The sequence below is a fragment of the Sinocyclocheilus grahami genome, unplaced genomic scaffold (assembly GCF_001515645.1).
Source record: "Sinocyclocheilus grahami isolate Dianchi unplaced genomic scaffold, SAMN03320097.WGS_v1.1 scaffold84.1, whole genome shotgun sequence".
NCBI lineage: Eukaryota > Metazoa > Chordata > Actinopteri > Cypriniformes > Cyprinidae > Sinocyclocheilus > Sinocyclocheilus grahami.
In genome coordinates this window covers 16,014-36,667 of record NW_015505263.1, presented here as the reverse complement: position 1 = coordinate 36,667, position 20,654 = coordinate 16,014, and the positions used below count along the sequence as shown (strand labels likewise).

General features: G+C 40.2%; 1 protein-coding gene across 2 annotated transcripts in view; it reads left to right on the top strand.

Annotated features, from left to right (window-relative positions):
• The window catches only part of LOC107586570 (metabotropic glutamate receptor 1-like), a 22,336-nt gene extending 3,333 nt beyond the window's left edge, over positions 1-19,003 (top strand). The window contains exons 2-9 of one of the 2 annotated variants that reach the window (XM_016273995.1): positions 1,738-1,987; positions 4,947-5,182; positions 6,186-6,194; positions 8,689-8,935; positions 9,303-9,471; positions 9,580-9,706; positions 15,387-16,317; positions 17,905-19,003. In XM_016273995.1, coding sequence (XP_016129481.1) covers positions 1,738-1,987; positions 4,947-5,182; positions 6,186-6,194; positions 8,689-8,935; positions 9,303-9,471; positions 9,580-9,706; positions 15,387-16,317; positions 17,905-18,730 — 2,795 coding nt within the window. In that variant the 3' untranslated portion in view covers positions 18,731-19,003. The remainder of the gene's footprint in view (positions 1-1,737; positions 1,988-4,946; positions 5,183-6,185; positions 6,195-8,688; positions 8,936-9,302; positions 9,472-9,579; positions 9,707-15,386; positions 16,318-17,904) is intronic. The other variant, XM_016273996.1, reaches the window with a different exon arrangement.
• Positions 19,004-20,654: the final 1,651 nt, after the last annotated feature.

Here is a 20,654-nt window from a genome sequence, read left to right as displayed (position 1 = left end):
AGAACAGCCCACGGAGCGAGGAATCCAACTCCTCAGAAGGGAGAGAATTCAAACGCTCAAAAGAAAGCACCATGTTCACAATAACCCTCACTGGTGTGGGGAGCGATGCTTCAAAAGCGTGTCAACAGAGACACACTGCTTGAGTGGAGCCCAAGGTACCAGGGTCTAAACCAACTCAGAGAAAGGGAACGAGGCTAATAATGCGTAACCCTTACCATACAGGATTTCAGAAAAGTGCGCAAAGTATAACGTGCACACTTACCACCATGTGGATTTCATAAAGTGCACAAAGCTTAGCGTGTGCACTTACCATAGCATGGATTTAAGAGCTTCCCAAGCATCTGTTCACAGATACTCAGAAGTACTGAGCCAAACGGGAGAGGCAAGCTCAAATACAACCCTCTAAGGCGAGGGGAGCACTGCCTGAGACAGCATTACACAAGAAGGTTCTCGTAAATGCCACCTATACTTCCCGCTCGATGCCTCAGTAAGAGGGGATATCCTGGTGACCAGGAAGCCCCTCAAGGTGACCTAGATACGGTGTACCAGAATGGGCAGCCTGAAAGCACAAGCCCAGCCCGGACGTCCAGGAAATTTTACAGTGCCGTGCCGGGTGCCTGATAATCAAGAAGGCTCCCGCAGAAGCCTGTGACCTGGCCGCATTATCCAGGAAGCATGAAGCCGAAAACAGGCCATAATACCGGGCTGGACACCATATCGATGAGTGAAGTAAACAATGCAAGTCAAGCACCCAGTGCACCAGACGGGGGTGCTCACCGAGGACCTACCCTAGAAAAAGGACAGAAACACAGGTCCCGGAAAACACTGCAAAGAAAGCTAGCAGATGGATTATACACACAACCACCAGCGCATTAAATACACATATACATATATATATATATTGTATACTCAAATGAGAGTGGAGCTTTTTCATTGGAAAACGCTCGCAGTGAACGCAGATTGCCCTCTCGAGGACATCGCGTGCGTTCTCCTCGCCTAAACAAAAAACACAGAGATCGCGTGTGTCATCAGATGTCAAATAACGACGATACGGATGCACACATCCTCTAAACGCCTTGCTAGTGCTCGCCATAATGAAGGAATAAAGATCGCTCTTACCACAGAAATGCACACTTCAAACAAAACTGTCAGTGAAGACGAAGAAGTGAATGATGTGTGCTCCCGGCGCCTATTTATACCATAGTCGCACCGGTAGTGACGTCATGGCTGTCGCCGACCAACGTGTTGTTGGTGTTTTTTCATTGTATGCTTCAGACACGGGTCACGGTGAGGCGTTCCCCATAGCGACCCCTAGAGGACGCAGTTCGAAGTTCCCTTGAAAGGGAAACATTTCTACTTCGTTGGATGTATATAATAATGGATAATACCTGAAATTCAGAAAACTTTTCATTCCAATTCACAATCCAATATAATGTTAACATGGATGTTTACTCTCATAAAAGAAAAAGAGCCAGTTCTTACATTCTGAATAGGCAACTGTCTATTTAGCACAAAAAATGGGTAACAATCTCAACAGGTCTGTTTTTTTTTTTTGTAAGATTATTAAGGTAGGATGTGACATTTGTAATTTAAATCAGACTAAAGTCTATCTGCAGTCTTCATTTGCTCAGCAGAAGAACTTTGAAGACACGGTTAAGTTGCCAAATTTCATTGACACTGAGCTGGACTGAGGCTCATTTAGATTTAGACGCTCTTGTGTTGGCTGTCATTCCTCAGGGAACTATGGCGAGAGCGGGATGGAGGCCTTTAAAGAACTGGCATCTCAGGAAGGTTTGTGTATCGCACATTCTGACAAGATCTACAGCAACGCTGGGGAGAAACACTTTGACCGGCTGTTGAGGAAACTGCGAGAGCGTCTGCCCAAAGCTCGTGTGGTGGTGTGTTTCTGTGAGGGGATGACTGTTCGGGGTCTCCTCATGGCCATGAGACGCCTTGGGGTAGCTGGAGAATTCCTCCTCATCGGCAGGTGACTATTCATTTTTAATTTAATGAAATGTGACACTTCAGGGATGCTGGGGACATTTAGAGGCATTAAAGCATAATCCTTGATAGTTTCATAAAGCATCAGATCAATCAGAAGGATTCTGCTTTGAAATGGTCGTGATTTCCTGATACTGCAGGTTTCTATTAATGAGATATTAAAATGATGGATGACTGTCCTTTTAGTTTTTTTAATCAGCAGAACCCTCTCTTGTTGGTGTAAAGTATTTTATGCCTCTGTCTTGACGCTAAAGCTAGTCTCTATGTACTGAAAAGAGGAACATCATTTGGACAAGTCTGCTTTATTCTAGGTCAAGGAGACTATTTTAAATGAGGCTAATTCAAAGCTATATAATTTAGTAACTTACAGAAAGACATAATAGTCACATCAGGCTGATTTGACTAGTTAACAGTGTGCGCACAGTAACAATTAAAATGATTTAGTTTGAATATTATGCATTTGAGATGAATTTAGTCAATTATATTAACAAAATGTTGTATATTTTGTATATTAACAAAATGTAATTGTTGATTTGTATTCAGAATTGTGAAAATGTGAAATGAGCTGTAAATATTTAGATTATAAAACTACTATTGAGATTTCAAATGAAAGAAATTTAGAACTCTGAATTCTTCAAATATTTAAAATGGCAGAAGTTCCAAATGTACAAAAATGAGGTCAAAGGTCAAGCCTGTGTGTTCCACAAGAAGTACTAATGACTAATTTTAGTATTGTTTTTTGGAAAGGAATATCCTTTTTTGGTTTTACATGACAAATGATGGGAGAAACATACCTTTTCGAAACTTTGAATCAATTGAATCCTAGGGCGTAGGTTTGATTGTTGGGAACATACTGTAACAGCACCCCCTTCACATTTATGATCGACTTCTGACCACAGTTTCATGTCATCTAAAGTCTTTATTCATAGATATGGTAGCTATCATACTCATAATTCATAATGAGAGCTTTTTTATGTTAGCATATTCATCAGACTATAATTATACAATTTTGATTATGTAAAACCAACACTATTACAGCAGCAGTTTTAAAGATATTTTCTATAATTTGTTTGACTACTCAAAAGAGAATATAGCAAAATACAAGTCAACTGATTTGTGTTTCCTGCTAGCCAAATTTCACATACATAAACAAATATCTGGCTCTAAAATCTGCCTCTCTTTTTTTACTGAGTTGTTCTAGAAAAGTATATGAAAACTATCCAAAGCTCTGTTAATTCTAAAGCAATCGAAATGTATCTCTATATTCATTTTATGTGTCCTATTAAGGTGTACATTTATTACTGTTTTTGTTAACCTGGCAACATATCACTTACAAAAATTAACCATGGTTTTATGGTTTAATAAAAAAAAAAAGAATCCGAAAAAAAGATTTGCGATATGTGCTCCGAAGTCCCAATCTGAATCAAAAGATTCACGAACCTCTTCTGAAGTTCTGAAGTGCTTTGAAGTCGAACCCACTCCGAAGTGCTTTGAAGTCCCGATCTGAATCAAACTGATTTGTGATACGCTATCCGATTGTAGTACTTCAAAACAGTGAATCATTTTGCGACGCAATGGTTTAACTGATTTGGGGTTTTGAAAAGCTCAATGGTATGATTTCAGATTCAGCCAAAATTACAACAGCAGTGGTTACATATACATATATTAAATTGTTTGATCAAAACTACCGTATTAAAGTCGCTGGATATTGGGACATGTCCCTAAAGTGACGTGACATGTGGCCAAGTATGGTGACCCATACTTGGAATTAGTGCTCTGCATTTAACCCTCCAAAGTGCACACACACAGCAGTGAACACACACACACCGTGAACATACACCCGGAGCAGTGGGCAGCCATTTTTTTGCTGCGGCGCCCGGGGAGCAGTTGGGGGTTCGGTGCCTTGCTCAAGGGCACCTCAGTCGTGGTATTGAAGGTATGAGAGAGCGCTGTACATTCACTCCCCCCACCTACAATCCCTGCCGGTACGAGACTCGAACCCGCAAACTTTGGGTTACGAGTCCGACTCTCACAGCGTCCCTAATAAATTCTAAGCCCTTGATTGAATCATTGCTTCAATTCTTGGTGCTCCAGATACCACACGTTGTTGACACTTGCTGGTCACAGCTGTATATGTAACAAAAATTCAGGCCAAAACATGCATAAAAACACCTTTTTACAAACCAATTGGAAATGTTTTATTGAAAGTGTAATCTGTTAAATGCAATCATCAAATCATCAAAGACCATTTGTCAGTTTGATAGGCAAAAGTAAAATCTAAAATCTTTTGGTTTTTAATTAAAATCAACTCCTGGGACATACAATTTGAAGCAAGTTGAAGCAACACTTGATTGTGGCATTTCTTTGGTAAGCTGTAATCACTTTGAGAACACACAATGCTTGTCAGCTGCTCATGGTAAATTGTCATCTGTGAAATATGAAGTGTCAACTAATAATAGTCAGTTTTTGGCGTGCTGCCGAGAAGATGCCGAGAGGCAGATGGTGCTGATGATGCCATGACCAAAGAAAGACACCTTCATTATGAGCTCAAACAACACACGTTCAAGCAGGGATGGACTGGGACTAAAAAAACAGCCTGGGATTACTTCTTGCTCTTATATAGTTCACGTAAATGTTTTCATGCTCTTTTGACATGCCCGAAATAGCAGCTTATTCATTGCAAAGGCAGCCAGTTGTACAATATCTTGAATGTTGTAGCTAAAAGCATCAGAGAAGATTATATCAATCAGCTGGCAGCCATCATCACATCACTTAATGATGAACCGTCTAACACAAAGTAAGTGTTGTGCATGCTGAGTCTGTTCTTTAGCCTGTGCTAATGTAGGTCAATGCACTCGAGCGTCAGTGTTATTCAGGCATTGCAGGTGAGAGATTGAATTAGAATTAGGTGACTAATTAGACACTTTGTGAACCGTTTCCTTCAGCGATGGCTGGGCGGACAGGGATGAGGTCGTGGAGGGCTACGAGCAGGAAGCTGTGGGCGGCATCACCATGAAGCTACAGTCGGAGGAGGTCATGTCCTTCGATGAGTATTACCTGAAGTTACGACTCAACAACAACAATAGAAACCCCTGGTTTGCTGAATTCTGGCAGCATCGTTTCCAGTGCCGCCTCCCGGGACATCCACAAGAAAACACGAATTATAAGAAGAACTGCTCAGGTACGAGGAGAGCGAGGCTGTATATGAGACATTCCTAGCATGCAGTACATTTTCATGTCCCCATCATAGATGACCTAATATATTAGATAAAATATTAACTGAGTTTTATTTGATTAAAACATCACAAATAAGTGAACACAGAGGTGAATTTGAAAGAATTCATTACTTTGTTCAGGCAAATGTTACGAACTTCTAAAATGAAAAAAAGAAACTTCATTTGCTAAATATTTACTCACTCTCAGGCCATGCAAGATATATAAGTTTGTTTCTTAATCAAAACAGATTTGAACAAATTTAGCTTTACGTGACTTGCTCACTGATGGATCCTCTGCAGTGAATGGGTGCCGTCAGAATGAGAGTCCAAACAGCTGGAAAAAAAAAAAACAGTAATTCACAAGTAATCAACACGACTCCAGTCCATCAACTGACGTCTTGTGAAGTGAAAAGCAAATCCATCTTTAAGGCGATTTAACTCTAAACCATTGCTTCCAGTTAAAAGACGAGTGCTTTATTGCCTTCTCCAGTGAAAAAGTCGTCCAGACTAAATCCAGATAAAAATATGCACAGGTCAAGCACTGTTTTGAAGCCAGATCAGCTTCAATTTCATTTCATCAACATCATCAGCCAAATCAAAGGCTGATGATACATGGGGCAACTTTTTTAGCAATTTTGCCAGGCAACTTTTTTTTGGGCAACGTTGCTTGGGCACTTTCCCATTGAGAATGGGTAACAAATTTCTATCTGGATATTTTAGATCAGTTATGGGCCCTGTGTCTCACCTGGTTGCCCTTTGATGGCAACATTGCTCAAAAAGTTGCCCAGTGTATCATCAGCCTAAAAGGTACGGCAGGACAGGAATGACCCATTTTGCATGTTATAGCTGTTATTTCCCAAAACAGAAGGAAATGAAACACATACCTATTGGGTTTATAATAATTTAAAATCATATTTTTGTGTTTTTTCTCTTTTTGTATCTTTGAAACCTTCTCTGCTGACTGAAAAGGTGATCTAGGTAAATTGACTCTTTTTATGGCACATTTCTATCTGGCTGGGTTCATATCTAACATCAGCTGAAACACTGTTTTGAGACAACACTCAGTAAGCATGTTGTCAAATGACACCTGACTTTATTTTCTGCATTTGCAGTGCCACATTTAGTTTCACAAAGCAATATATTTATGTTTTAGTTTGTTAGATGCTTTTAAATTATAATGCTTTATTATCTGATCTACGTTTATGCTATTTTCATGTTGTTTGTCCAAATTTTTACAGCGTTGCTTTACTTTATCATTTTTCTTTTTCATTTTTAGGCAAGAGGTGATCTTTATGCAAAATGTTAATTTTAACTTTTTGAAATGTAAACATAAACACAAAATAAACTGTTACAAATAATCAAACAGAGAAATAGTCATAGTCTGCTGTTCTGTTATTATTTCTTTGTCTAGAACTCCAAGATGGTAAGTGAATATTTTTCTGAAGAGCTAATGTGGAGACACTTCACTTCAGCAATATAGATAGAGGTCGACTGATATAATACAACTATATGATTTAAAAATAAATTATGTTGTGTGACTCTGTGTCTTTTTAGTAAACATTATTAGATAAGAGAGTTTACTATTGTAAACAAGGTCACAATGCAGCACTGAATATCGGTTGACCTCTAATATATGAAGTTATTGGGATGTTTTTTTTCCCCAAAAAAGAAATGAGCATCTATACGGTTTGAACTTTATATCCCAATAACAGCTAGATTTATCATGCCAGTTGGCTTTGCCGCATGTTCCAGTGGGGAACTCGTTTAAGCTCCAAACATTTTTAGTTGCTTGTGCTAATATGAATCAGAGCCTTCAGAGAGAAGAAATTAAGAGGTCACACTTCTTATTTCTATAGATTCGGCTCCACTTACAACATGCATCTGCTAAACATGCACAGCTGAAAAAAAGAAGAAGATTGTATCGATGTCATACTGTGACTATAGTGAAAAATGTTTTGGTGTTCCGGATTTTGACAAAAATAACAGTGACCAGACACATTATAATCTGGTGTTACATTGTAAATATGGTAAACAAGGTCATAGTAAATTATATGGTGACTATTTATTTCTTTACTCATCATAAAAAATAAATATTTAAAAATCTAAAACAAATGGAATGATTTTGATGAATTGTTGATGAGATAAATTTTGTGATGAGATGATATTTGGGTATAGCTATCATAGCACAGTATCATATCCTTACTGAAGCCTCCAGTCCTAATTATTTCACTTTGCATGTAAACAAAACTTTGACATACCAAATAAAAGAAATCGCTTTTGAACATAAATGATCTAATAGAGAGCCAGGGGGTTAGAAACACTGTGAAATCCTCGCAATCTGCCTCTATTATTAATAAAACATGTATTTAATGTCTCACTTTTTCTCAGAGTGTCACTGTTATATTATGGTTTGTGTCCATCCCAAAAAATTAGGTATTGACAAAGCGAAGCATGCCTAGGGTTTAGCTTTCGCCTGTTGCTTGCTGCAATGCACTTTAATTTACAGATATAATGTGAGAGCCATGTTACGATGAGCGTTTTCTTTGAATATGTATGTTTTATCTTTGAAATACACCATATGTATCAGCTGTGGTGCCTGATACTGCTTCCTGCTGGCTTGTTACAGATCACCAGATAATGAGCTGATACTGTAGTGTGTCCTTTGACATTGCCTGTTCCTTTGAATTAACACAGCGATCGTTTATTTTTTTTTCCCTTCAATTGTTAGCCACATTTACTTTGATTCATGAGGGAGACGGGCAAGAATGAGAACATGGATGAATAATTAATTTCCTTGCTCAATTAATAATAATGTCACCATCATGTCCATTACTAATTAAATGCTGAGTTGGGTTACATAAATGGTTTGCTTGGCCAGGGCAACTGCATTTCGTTTGATCTTCTGTTTTAATGCTGCTGTCTTTTGCTTCACTGTCCAATAGAAAAAGACAGAACTTACTTTCCTGTCGCCCGTGGCTTAGGAGTAATGATGTCTTTGGACACCCTATCGTTTCTTTTCAAGTGCTCAAAAATGATTATGAAATAGGGTCTGGAAATATCATGGCTGAACTGTTACAGTGGGGATTTTCATTGTGATTTTCATACCAGTAAAAGCCTTTTAGCTGCAAAATGTGGAACTTTTTAGAATTTGCTAGTATTGCTGAATGATTTACTGCAGTCAACATGAAATCAAAATTGACCCTGTTTACTTTCTTAATGCATGTTTCTTTATTTACTGTCAATGATTCATTAGTACACATTATTCTAAAGAAAACTTCATTGCCTATATGAAAAGACTAACATCACTTTGGCCATGTAGGCTGTTGGATAATGTCAACCAGTAGTCAAATAGCTGTTTAGATCTATAAGGATGTAAAATGGGTTGCAAATGTTGTTTCATGTTGACTAAAACACTCGTGTTGCATTGCAGTGATGTTCTAATAATTATTTTTTGGTTTGCTGATTCTAACAGGTTATGAAAGCCTAGAGGACAACTATGTCCAGGACAGTAAGATGGGCTTTGTCATTAATGCCATCTACGCCATGGCTCATGGTCTTCATGATATGCATGAGCACTTGTGTCCGGGTCACGTGGGACTTTGTGACGCCATGGACCCCATTGATGGCAGCAAACTGCTGGACTTTCTCCTCAAGACCTCGTTTACTGGTGTGTCTGGAGAAGACGTGTGGTTCGATGAAAACGGGGACTTGCCAGGCAGGTCAGTCTTACTTACTGGCCTACATAAATCTACGTTTTATGCACTAAATGAATAACACAAAAATAGCTATTAATGAACTTTTAAACCACCATGGAGTGTGCATCCAATAAGTCCAGTGGCCTGACTTTGGAAAACACTCATTTGCAGGCATTTCTGTATGCTTTGTCCATAATTCTGTCTTTTGGTAGCAATAATCAACGTTTTGCATTATTTATTCCAAAGAAAATTTGAGTCATGACATAGGATGACTTATATGCTATATGAAGTTTAATACTTAGGTTTAGGGGTTTGTTTAAATTGCTAACCCTAACTATGAGCGATCATAATAGTTGTATTGTAGATTAATTTCCTTCTCTCTTTTTTAAAGGTATGACATTATGAACCTGCAGTTTGTGGAGCCTGGCGTTTATGACTATATAAACGTTGGCTCGTGGCATGAAGGCGTTTTAAGTATCAATGATTATATGATCCAGATGAACCGCAGTGAGATGGTCCGATCTGTCTGCAGTGAGCCCTGCTCCAAAGGAGAGATCAAGGTTAGTTTGTATATTTATTAGCAAAAACTCTAATGAAAAAAGTTCCCTTTGTTTCCACTGCATCCATTTCTTCTTAAAAAAACATAAGTGCATAATGTGTCTTCACAGGTGATCAGGAAAGGGGAGGTGAGCTGTTGTTGGATCTGTACGGCCTGTAAGGACAATGAATATGTCCAGGATGAGTTTACCTGCAAAGCCTGTGAGCTGGGATGGTGGCCGGACAAAGAACTGCAAGGTACTTCATTTGCGATAGCCATCATTTGCAGTGGCCATTTTTGTTAAACTTCAGGCCCAGACTTGACCTGGCGAAATAATGAATTTGAGTTGTTGTAGCTGAAAGTACTACACTCTTATTAGCAGCTGAAAGCATTATCATATTAGCCCAAATATTCAATAAATTAAAACTATGAAAAAGTGTAGTGCTAACAGAAATGTGTCAGATGTTTCTCCTAAAATTCCTCAGGAGAAATAACAGTAGACACAAATGAGACTATACTTGATATAAAGTCAAAGTATAGACCTGTAAAATTAATTTGTATAATATTTGTATAATATTGGGGGGGGGGCAACAAATGACAAACTGAAGGGAAAGTATGTCGCATAATTAACATTTTAAATTTGAAATGTTTTTGTAAAGCTAAATGTTCAAAGATATAACTTGGTCTACAACCTTTAACAATCCAGTGTCACCATTTATGCCAGACAAGAATGACACCTTAAATTGATCATTCGCAAAGAGCTTGATTGACAGGTGATCTGACCAATCAGAACGCGGATATTATGTGCTGCCGCTGCTATCCGCCATCTCACCCGACAGCTACAGCCGATTTTTTCTAAGCAATCAGACTTATTATTTTTAAATGACGATAGAATTACAGTGGTGATTTTTGCACAGACAAGCACAATTTGTTTTCTTCAGAAAATGTTAAAAGGTTATTAATGATTTTCCTACATAGTTTAAATCACTTTAATTGTTTTTGAGTTTTGAAGTCAAAGGAAAAAGCATGTGTCTGAATCAAAGCATCATAGATGCGTCATCAAACATCCATGCAGAATCCCATTCTCCAAGTCTTACGTTACTGATTTAGCTTTTTAAAAGACCTTCACTGTCCTATTTTCAAAAGGTTTCCCATGACACCTGAAGGCCATTTATCATTTTTACAGATTGCTTGCACCGTACAACTTATCGCCAGTGACAGCCCTACTTCACTGCCTACTTCTCTGGCCTATTTTCATACACTATGATGGTCAATGTCAATGCAGCAGCCTAGAGTGTCCTAGCAATGTATTTTTCATCAGTTCACTATAGTATGTATAGCTCCATTCTATGCTACTGCCGTAATGCACAGGTTCATTGTAGCTCAAGAATAACCCATATGCATGGGACAAATACAAATTTAATTTGTGATTCATGTATTTCTAGATACTAATTGTTGTCTCCTTGAGTTTTATCATTGGTAAAAGTGTCTGGCTCTCGTGAATACTGGTGTTGGTAATGAGGAAGCATTGGTTTCCTCTCTCCTGCTGCAGTCTCTCAAGTCTCCTTTGGCATGGTTCTTTCTTACGGCCGGTCCCTTAGTGGAAGGGCTGTTTATTTTTAGGTGAGCTGGAAACCTACTTTAGTACTTGGTGCATAAGCGAGCTGGTCACACAGATGGCCAGTCCTACAAAGACACGAAGCAATGCGAAGTGTATGCTTTTACCATTTTTAATGCATATTCAACAATGCATGATTTGATCTCAACCTCCTGTTGACCTCTTAGAGTGTTTGCTTATTGGTGGAAGCATTAATTCATAATGTCTCACACCCTATGACTGTAGACATACACTATATTGCCAAAAGTATTCGGACACCCCCTTCTAATGAACAGATTTATTTTGTCCATATAGTGTATGTACAAGTCATTGGTGTTTGGTGATGAGTTTTTGGCTCAAGGTCTACATTTAAAGTCACATCAGAGGTGTTCAGCTGGGATTAGGACTTTGCTTTCTGCAGACCAGTCAAGTTCTTCCACACTGACTGAATCAATCATTTCTTTTTGAACCTTGCCTTAAACACAGAGGCATTGTCATGTTAGAATAGAAAAGGGTCCTATCCAAACTGTTGCTATAAACTGAGAAGACCATTCCCTAAAATATCATTATATGTTTAACATTAAGATTTGTACTCATGGAAATTACTAAAGTAGTCAAACCTGTTCATTAGAAGGGGGTGTCCCAATACTTTTGGCAATATAGTGTATGAGTCTGTCAGGGTTCTGTCACTTTGGTCTAGTATATTCATGGTTTTGTGACAGAGCCCTGACACTCCCGTCATGTTGTTGTTTTCATGTGTGCTCGAGCCGTGTGCTCTCGTCTGCGTGTCCTGTTTCCTTGTTTCATGTTGGAGCGTGGTGTTCGGATCCTGGTGTTGTGCCCATTTTCGACCCCCTGCCAAATTATTACCCCTCTCATTGAAATCGCTATCTGATTGCCTAATCCTAACCCCCCCCCTAATCCCACCCCGTCCCCCACACCTAACCCTAAACCTACCAATACTAGGGGGGGGGGGTGATAATCTGGTAGGGGTCAAAATTGGGCACAACACCGGCACTCATGTCTTGTTGAGTTTCGGTTTCGTGTCGGGATTCAGAAACTCGCACTCCATGTTCTGTCTTGTTGTGGGAGCGTGCGGTCTCGAGTTCGCTCGGACCATGTGCTCTTCTGTCTGCATGTGTTGTGTCTTCTCTCGTTGTCTTGTGTTGTTGCACGCAGTTTGTGTTCCTATCGGCTGCGTGCTGTTATGTTATGTCTTGTGCTGTGTAGCACGCAGCTTGTGTTTTTCATTGGCTGTGTGCTTTCGTGTTGTCATGTCTTGTGTGAACACGCGGCTTATGAGTATTCTCATTAGGTGTGTGTTCGTGTCTTGTTTTGTTCAAGCACATGGCTTGTGATTGTTTTGCTGGCCATGTGCTTGTGTTTTTGTTTCATGTGAGCACATGGCTTTTGTCCTTGTTTTCTGTGTGCCATGTGCTCTCATGTCAATTGTCTTGACCCTACCCATCTTGTTACCTGATTATTGGTTAATTTGCCCCACCTGTGTTTCCCTCATTACCCTCCTCATTTGCTCCCTATTTATTCTCCTTGTGTTTGCAGTCCCATGCCAGTTCATCATCGAATGTTGAGTGTGTGCCTTGTGTCCTGCCCTGCCAAGCCTTGTCTTGTTGCCAGCTGTGTTTAAAAATACACAAGTCGTTGCCAGGGCATTACTATGCAGTTGCTATGAGTGGGTTTTGCTGGGTTCAGACTACACAATATTTTTGTCGGTCACGATAGTCACTGTGTCAGATTACACGATTTTGACTCCTAAAATCTTGTCGTGTCGTGGACAAGAAACATGTCAGACTACATGTTGCTTCTCGACCATTCATCGCGTGCCATCTTTAACGATGCACGTGATGTCATCGAGAAGGCGGAACTAGCGACTAACTTCCGAAAACAAGAGCGTAAACATTGCTGAAGCGCTTCCGCTATAGTTCGCCAGCATTTTTCTTTCTTTGTTCTGTCGTGGTAGTCCCTCGATGACACATCATACAGGCAGGAGTACTGTTGCCACAGCTCCACGAACCTTTCATCCATCTCAAAATTCCACCTAGCAGCACCATCATCTCTCTTTCGTTTTGCCATGTTTGAAACCTGTGTATGAAAGAGCTTCTGTGCTGCTATTGGTCAATGTCACCAATGTGACAGGACTTGTCGTGGACGACGGAAAAAAAATTAAACATGCTAGTCTTTCTGTCATGATGTCTTCAAGCATCGGTTGTCGTCCACTGACACACGAGCTGAAACGATGGAATCTTGCGTCCCGGCGGCCATTGTCATTTACGAATCCCCAACGGCACCCTACGTCAAGCAAATCGTGACAAAATCGGGCTAAAATCGTGTAGTCTGAAACGGGCATTATGCAGTTGCTAAGTAGTTGCTTGGTGGTTGCTTTCTAGTAAAAGACATAAATAGAACTCATCCCAAATGACTGTGGCTGGTTGCCAAGATGTTGGAAGTTGCTAAAGTATTTTGAGTGTTTTTGTACATTGCTATGTGGTTGCTAGGTTGTTGCTAGGTGGTTACTTACCGGTCCAAGTTAAAAAAATAAAAATAAAATAATAACATCCCCAAGTTTTGTGGGTTGTTGCCAGGGTGTTGCTATGCGTTTCTTCTTATTGCTCTGTGTGGCTTTTGGTGTGTTGCTCTGTGGTTGCTAGGGTGTTAAAAGTGGTTACTTAAAGGTGGGGTAAGCGATTTCTGGTAGCCAATGTTGACATTTGAAATCAAAACAAACACGCCCCTACCCCAAAAGGGTCTCGCTCCTATTTTGATAGCTCTGCCCCACACATACATAAGCAAACCCAGGCAACGATTAGTTCTGTGAAACAAAGCAAAACCAATGTTACACTGTGTCTACACCGGACGCGATTGGCACGGCGCGACAAAATACTGTAGAACTCATAATCAGTGATGCTGTCTACACCATAGATATATATACATATCTATGGTCTACACTGGATGCGGCACGATGCGACAAATCCCAGACAGAAAACTGCTGCTGCGTTCTATTTATGACGTATTGACACAAATTTCAAATGATTTTCAACAGTCTCTTTATCGCGTCCAGTGTACTAGACAGACTTTAGCTGTTGCGGCGCAGACACGGTGTTGCTCACATATCGAGAAGAAACAAAGCAACCTCGGCGTCCGATCGCAGGCCTTCCGCTCCTTGAGTTCTCTCCAGCGCTGGAAAGCTGATTCGATATTTACACGAGTCCTAATTCTTGCCTTAAGCCTTCTTTTGTTCCGCAGATGTTTTCCTCTTTTGTTTTTTATCCGCCATCTCTATCTTTCTGTCCCTCGGCTCGGCTAATGTCCGTCCTGTGCACGGAACGCTCTCTCCTCCACATCACGAGTAGACACGCCCCTTATTGCTGATTGGTTACAAGTTTGTTTTGCTATTCGGCCCGAATCAGTTTTCTAAAGCGTTTTTGAAAAATCGCTTACCCCACCTTTAATATCCCATGTAATAACAAAAATTTAGCCAGGGTATTATTATGAGTTTATAAATACCTGCTTGGATGTTGGTTACTTAATGGTCCAAATCAACAGAGCTCCTCCTAAAATTTTGTGGGTTGTTCCCAGATTGTTGCTATGTGGTTTTTAAAGTATTTAAGTGCATTACTATGTATTTTAAGTATTTGTGCATTACTATGTGGTTAGGGTGTTGCTGGGTCGTTACTTACTAACTGCATGATGCTATGCAGTTGCTTTAAGTATTCTGAGTTTGTTGCTGTGCAGTTGATAGGGTGTTCAAAGAGGTTACTTATTGTCCCTTGTTTAAAAAAAAAAAAAAAAGAAGACTTTTTTGAGTCATTGCGAGGACTTTGCTATGCAGTTGCTCTGAGTGGATTTTGGTGTATTTCTGTGCAGTTTCTACTGTGTTTAAAGTAGTTTGTAGGGCATTGCTAGGTGGTTACTTACTGATGTTCAAAGTGGATACTTATTGTTACTTAATAAACTAAAACATCCCCAAGTTTTTTGAGTCGTTGCAAGGGAGTTGCTACGCAGTTGCTAAGAATATTCTGAGTGGGTTTTGGTGCATTGCTTTGCCATTTCTAGGGTGCTCTGTGTAGTTGCTAGGGCATTGCTGCTGTAGGTGGTTGCTTACTGGCCCAAGTCAAAGAGTCCCTTTGATATTCTGATCTGCAATTTTGGGTTTGTCTACCAGATAAAAAGTCTGATGCTTAGAAAATTATTTGCACACCATTAATAGCACAATATAAGCAAGAATAATAGGGATGCTTGCCTTAGCAAACACTACAATTAATTATTGAATGCATTGTTCATAGTCTCACATATGATCTAATCATTTTGTCTTGTCTACTCAGTCTGTGAGCCCCTTCCCCTGCGCTACCTGGAGTGGAGTCATCCTGAATCCATCGTGGCTGTCGTTTTTTCATGTCTGGGCATCCTAGTGACCAGTTTCGTCACCTTCATCTTCATACTGTACCGAGACACGCCAGTCGTCAAGTCCTCCAGTCGTGAACTTTGCTACATCATCTTGGCTGGCATCTTCCTGGGTTACATTTGCCCCTTCACTCTCATCGCTCGTCCCACCATAGCCTCGTGTTACTTGCAGCGCCTCCTTGTGGGTCTTTCGGCCTCCATGTGCTACTCGGCTCTCGTCACCAAGACCAACCGCATCGCTCGAATTCTGGCCGGCAGCAAGAAGAAAATATGCACACGCAAACCACGATTCATGAGTGCCTGGGCGCAAGTGGTGATCACATCCATCCTGGTCAGTGTGCAACTGACTTTGGAGGTCACACTGATCATCTTGGAGCCTCCGGAGCCCATAAAGTCCTACCCCAGTATTCGAGAAGTTTTTCTAATATGCAACACCAGCAATTTGGGCATGGTTGCGCCATTGGGCTACAACGGCCTGCTCATTCTTAGCTGCACCTACTATGCGTTTAAAACTCGCAACGTCCCTGCCAACTTCAACGAGGCCAAGTACATCGCCTTCACCATGTACACCACCTGTATTATCTGGTTGGCCTTTGTGCCGATCTACTTCGGCTCCAACTACAAGATCATCACCACGTCGTTCTCTGTGAGCCTCAGTGTGACGGTGGCTCTCGGCTGCATGTTCACGCCAAAAATGTACATAATCATCGCCAAGCCCGAGAGGAACGTACGCAGTGCGTTCACCACCTCCGACGTGGTGCGCATGCATGTGGGTGATGGGAAAATTGCTTGTAGGAGCAACAGCCTGCTAAACATGTTCAAACGCAAGAAGAACGCTTCTGGAAATGCCAAGTAAGTAGCTCAGTTGTGTTAGCACAGTCTCTCTCCATCCTGTTGTGTTAGAGCCCATGGGTCCAGTCCTGTTATTCCAGCTTCTCTCCAGATCTTAAGATCATGCCGTTTAGAGGAGCTTCTTCAATTAACGTCTCTCTCAGACATCTTGTAATTTGCAGGTCAACTACAATTAAAATCTGCACACCCGGGGCGTCTGAGCAGCAGGGCTGGGAGAGACTGTAGGACTATAGTAGCTTTAAATGTATGTAATGGCAAAGAGCAAGAATTATTATTGTTCCACTACCAGTTTTTGAGTCGCTGGTCGGTATGATGGTGTGTATTAGATAATGGTAGAAATTTGTCAACTGGAAGAGATTTTGCTATCATTTTTATACCAGTAGACACATAAAGCAAGAAGCAAAAATAGAGGGAAGGACTTGTCCCAAACAAGTACAAGATCTTTGTGCCTAGTTGTTTTACGGTTGTGATTGTTGCATAATATAGTATGCATAATATATGTACATGTATATCGGCTGTCTTGCAATGGCTCTGGTCAAAATTTAGAGTTGCAACTATTTGTTTATAATATTAGTCTTTTGTGTTAATAATGGAAGCTGTTTCTGCACTGATGCCAGACTAATTCATTTGTTATGAATAATCTGATATTTTGCTTAGAATCTAAATAACTTCCAGATGAAAATTATAGAGTGAGATGAAGTTCCTTTTATTTGTAATGTATATTGGGATATAATGTGTGGTCCAAAAGTTTGAGAGCACTTCTATTTTCCTGTGTTTTAATGTAATATTTAATATTTTAATATATTAAATTAAGTATTTTAATGTTATATTATGCATTTGTATTTATGCAGTATTATAACGAGCCGTTTTAGGGGGGCATGGCAGAGTCTTAACTTTTATAAAGAATATCTCTTTGGTTTTGAGACTTTAGTCTTTGCAACTTCAGGGATCTTATCTATGCACAATCAGCTTGTAACACTCCAAAGAGAAAGGAAAACTTGAAATCGCATCATATGACCCCTTTAAAATATATTTTTTTAAATATATTTCCAAAATGTTTGAGTAAAAAGGTGATTTGAATTTTCACACAAATTCAGAATTTTTCACAGTTTATTTTTATTTATTTTTCTTTAATGACAGCAGCAGTGGAGCTGAAAATCATGTTCTTTGGCATGATTTGAAATGTTCAAAATGCATCTTGAGGTTTAGTGGAAGAAAATCTGACCCTCGTTACAAAAATTTACTCAAAACACATTTGATTCGTCATCATAGTGCAGGATCTGAATTTTTCCCAATTAATTGTTTTTCCAAGTTTATGTGAAAAAATACCACATTTTCAAGGTAGTTATTGACTTTTGGACCTCACTGTAAACTGTTACTTTAATATAAAATTGCTTACTGTATACTGTGATTACGTCATATTAGAATGATCTGTAAAAATAAACTTTTTTAAGCATATGACAAATATCTGAATAATAATATTCAGTATATTTTTTGCACAATTTTTTACACAAACCAGAAATGTTGTTCTTGTGTTCACCTTTCTCGGTTCTTGTGAAATAACAGTCGTCTTTATTTTGTTCATAGTTCTAATGGAAAGTCTGTGTCATGGTCTGAACCAGGTTCAAGACATCCTCCGAAAGGGGAACACATGTGGCACAGACTGTCTGTACATGTGAAGAGGCAGGAAGCCGGATCCAATCAGACGGCTGTCATCAAACCCCTAACTAATACCTACAATAGCCCAGGCATGGAGTTTTCTGATTTAAGCACCAAGACTCTGTATAATGTAGCCGAGGAGGATGAGGGCGACCCGATCAGATACAATCCCTCGGGCAGCCCTCCTCTGATGGCTCTCAGGCAGTCGCCTGTCACCAAGCCTATAAAGAAGGCGGGAGCCGATATGACGTTTTACACTCCCGAGCAACACGTGCCACAAAAAAACAGTGTTCTCCCTCAACATTGTATTGCAGATCAAGAGGTGCTTAAGTTTAATTCAAACATGCCCAATTTGGATGAGATCATAAGCCTGCCCGAGCCGGGTGACGGGGTGATCTTGCCCCTTCAGCCCCAAATATTGCACCCGCATCTGATTTTGCCCATGCAACTGGGTGCATACCCGGACCAACCCGCCTCCCCTTTGGAGGAGGTTGAAAACGAACAGTTCGGGCTTCTTCACGGCTACATGTATGGCAATGCGCAGATCCACGACGAGGAGGAGTTGGAGCAGATTAAAATGGCAATGGAGGACTCTGTGGCCCTCATGCCACCTTCTCCGTTTAGGGATTCACTCGGCTCGGGCAGCCCCTTTCCTAACTCCCCCATGTCCGAGTCCATCTTATGCACACCGCAGAGCGTGACGTATGCATCCGTCATTCTCAGAGACTATAAGCAAAGCTCCTCGACCCTTTGAAATTAATTTTAGGAGATCATGTCAGCTCCAGCTTTGTGAAATAATAGCTACTGTACTAGTTTGTGCAATAATGTGACTGCAAGTCGCCTGCACTGGAGAGCTTTAATATTATATATGGTTGATTTAAAGAGAGAGTATGGAAGTGAATGTATGTTCAGCAGGGTCCAAAATTAAGACTTGCCAAGTGCGAAATGCACACAAAGTTTTGCCAGTACATCTTTCACAGTTTCACACAGACATGGAGAAGTTTGTGTACCATCTACTTATTTTAAATGGGCCAGTGTTATTTTGCTATTATACTTATTATTAAAAAAATTATTCGTTTTTATATTGTGTTGTCATTTTAATTTTAGTTCAAGTTTTAGTAATTTTGTTGTGTTTTTATAATTTTTATTAGTTTTTTAATATACCCTGTATAGATTACAGTATATTCATTTCTATTTTGGTTATTTAAACATTTTTTTTTATGGTTTTACTTTTAGTTAACAATAACCCACAAATGAACAATAAAACAAAACACTGTTTAAAGGGGTCCTATTATGCTTTTTCACTTTGTCCAACTTTAAGCCTCGTACACACCGGGACAATTATCGCGCGCTTAATGAAAAACAGAAATACCCCCGGTACACATCGAATCCTATTTGATCTGCAATTCCTCTCCATAACAACTCCCTCTTATTGAGATTTTTGTAGTCGCTGTCGGGTTTGTCATAAAGCCCTTTGTGTTCAGACACCAATGAGACCAGCAGCTCTACATTCATCTTGCCTCGATGCATCTTCTTGGTCTACTTACTTCCTCTTCGTCGTTAGGTATCAGTGTGTGCTCGGCAAGACTTTTCAAGCACAAGTTTTGTGCTTGAGCGCCACCAAGTCATGTTTTACTGTAACTTCAACAGCTCCAGACACGTGAACAAAAGCGCCTCATTGGTCGGCCAGTTTTTAACGCGGCACGTCAAACCAAAAAAACGAGCCCGAGGCATTTTTTAAAAAAAATTATGCTTTTACTCCTTGCGTTTTGCGCGTCGGTGTGCACACTCACATTGGCGCACTTTGTTTAGTCACGAGGCGTTAAACGTCGGCGATAATCGCGTGCGATATTCGTCCCGGTGTGAACAAGCCTTTAGTTTTAAAGGGGTCCTAATTCGTCCCGGTGTGAACAAGCCTTTAGTTAGTCTGTAATGTTGCTGTTTGAGCATAAAAAAAGATCTGTAAAGTTACAAAGCTCAAAGTCCACTTCAGAAGGTGATATTTTATTTAACAGAAATCACTTTTCAAAAACTACAACAAACTACTCATTTGGATTACAACGCATATTTTCCGGGATTTGTGATATCACAAATATCGACGAATGGGACGAGACCTGGTTGAGCTGCACTAGAGAAGGCAACTAGTGTTATCACTATGTTGGAGACACGCTAGCTTTCCCAAGGCATGAGAACTTAGAGTGATTACAGTCATCCGGGTTTAAATCGCGCTCAAATTGATTTGATTTTGACGCAATATTTACACTGAAGCTCGCAGGCGGCTATGGTAACGGGCATGACATTTCCCGACCAGGCGCCGAGTGCTGCCAATCACAGCACACACTGGCCCAGCTAACCAATCACAGCACACGCTGGCCCAGCTAACCAATCACAGCACACGCTGGCCCAGCTAACCAATCACAGCACACGCTGGCCCAGCTAACCAATCACAGCACATTTAGTATTTCAGGAGGCAGGCCTTCATTTGATACAGGAACTATTCGAGCCGTTCATGCCAGACTGGGGAGAGAGGTGTTGTAATAATGTAAAATATGTGAAAAATAATGTTTTTCGAACAACCTAGTATGAGAGCCTGTTCTAGTACACCCCCAACACAAAATCAAGACTTTGTAAAAGAGCATAATAGGACCCCTTTAATGCAATTTGCAGTTAATGAAAAC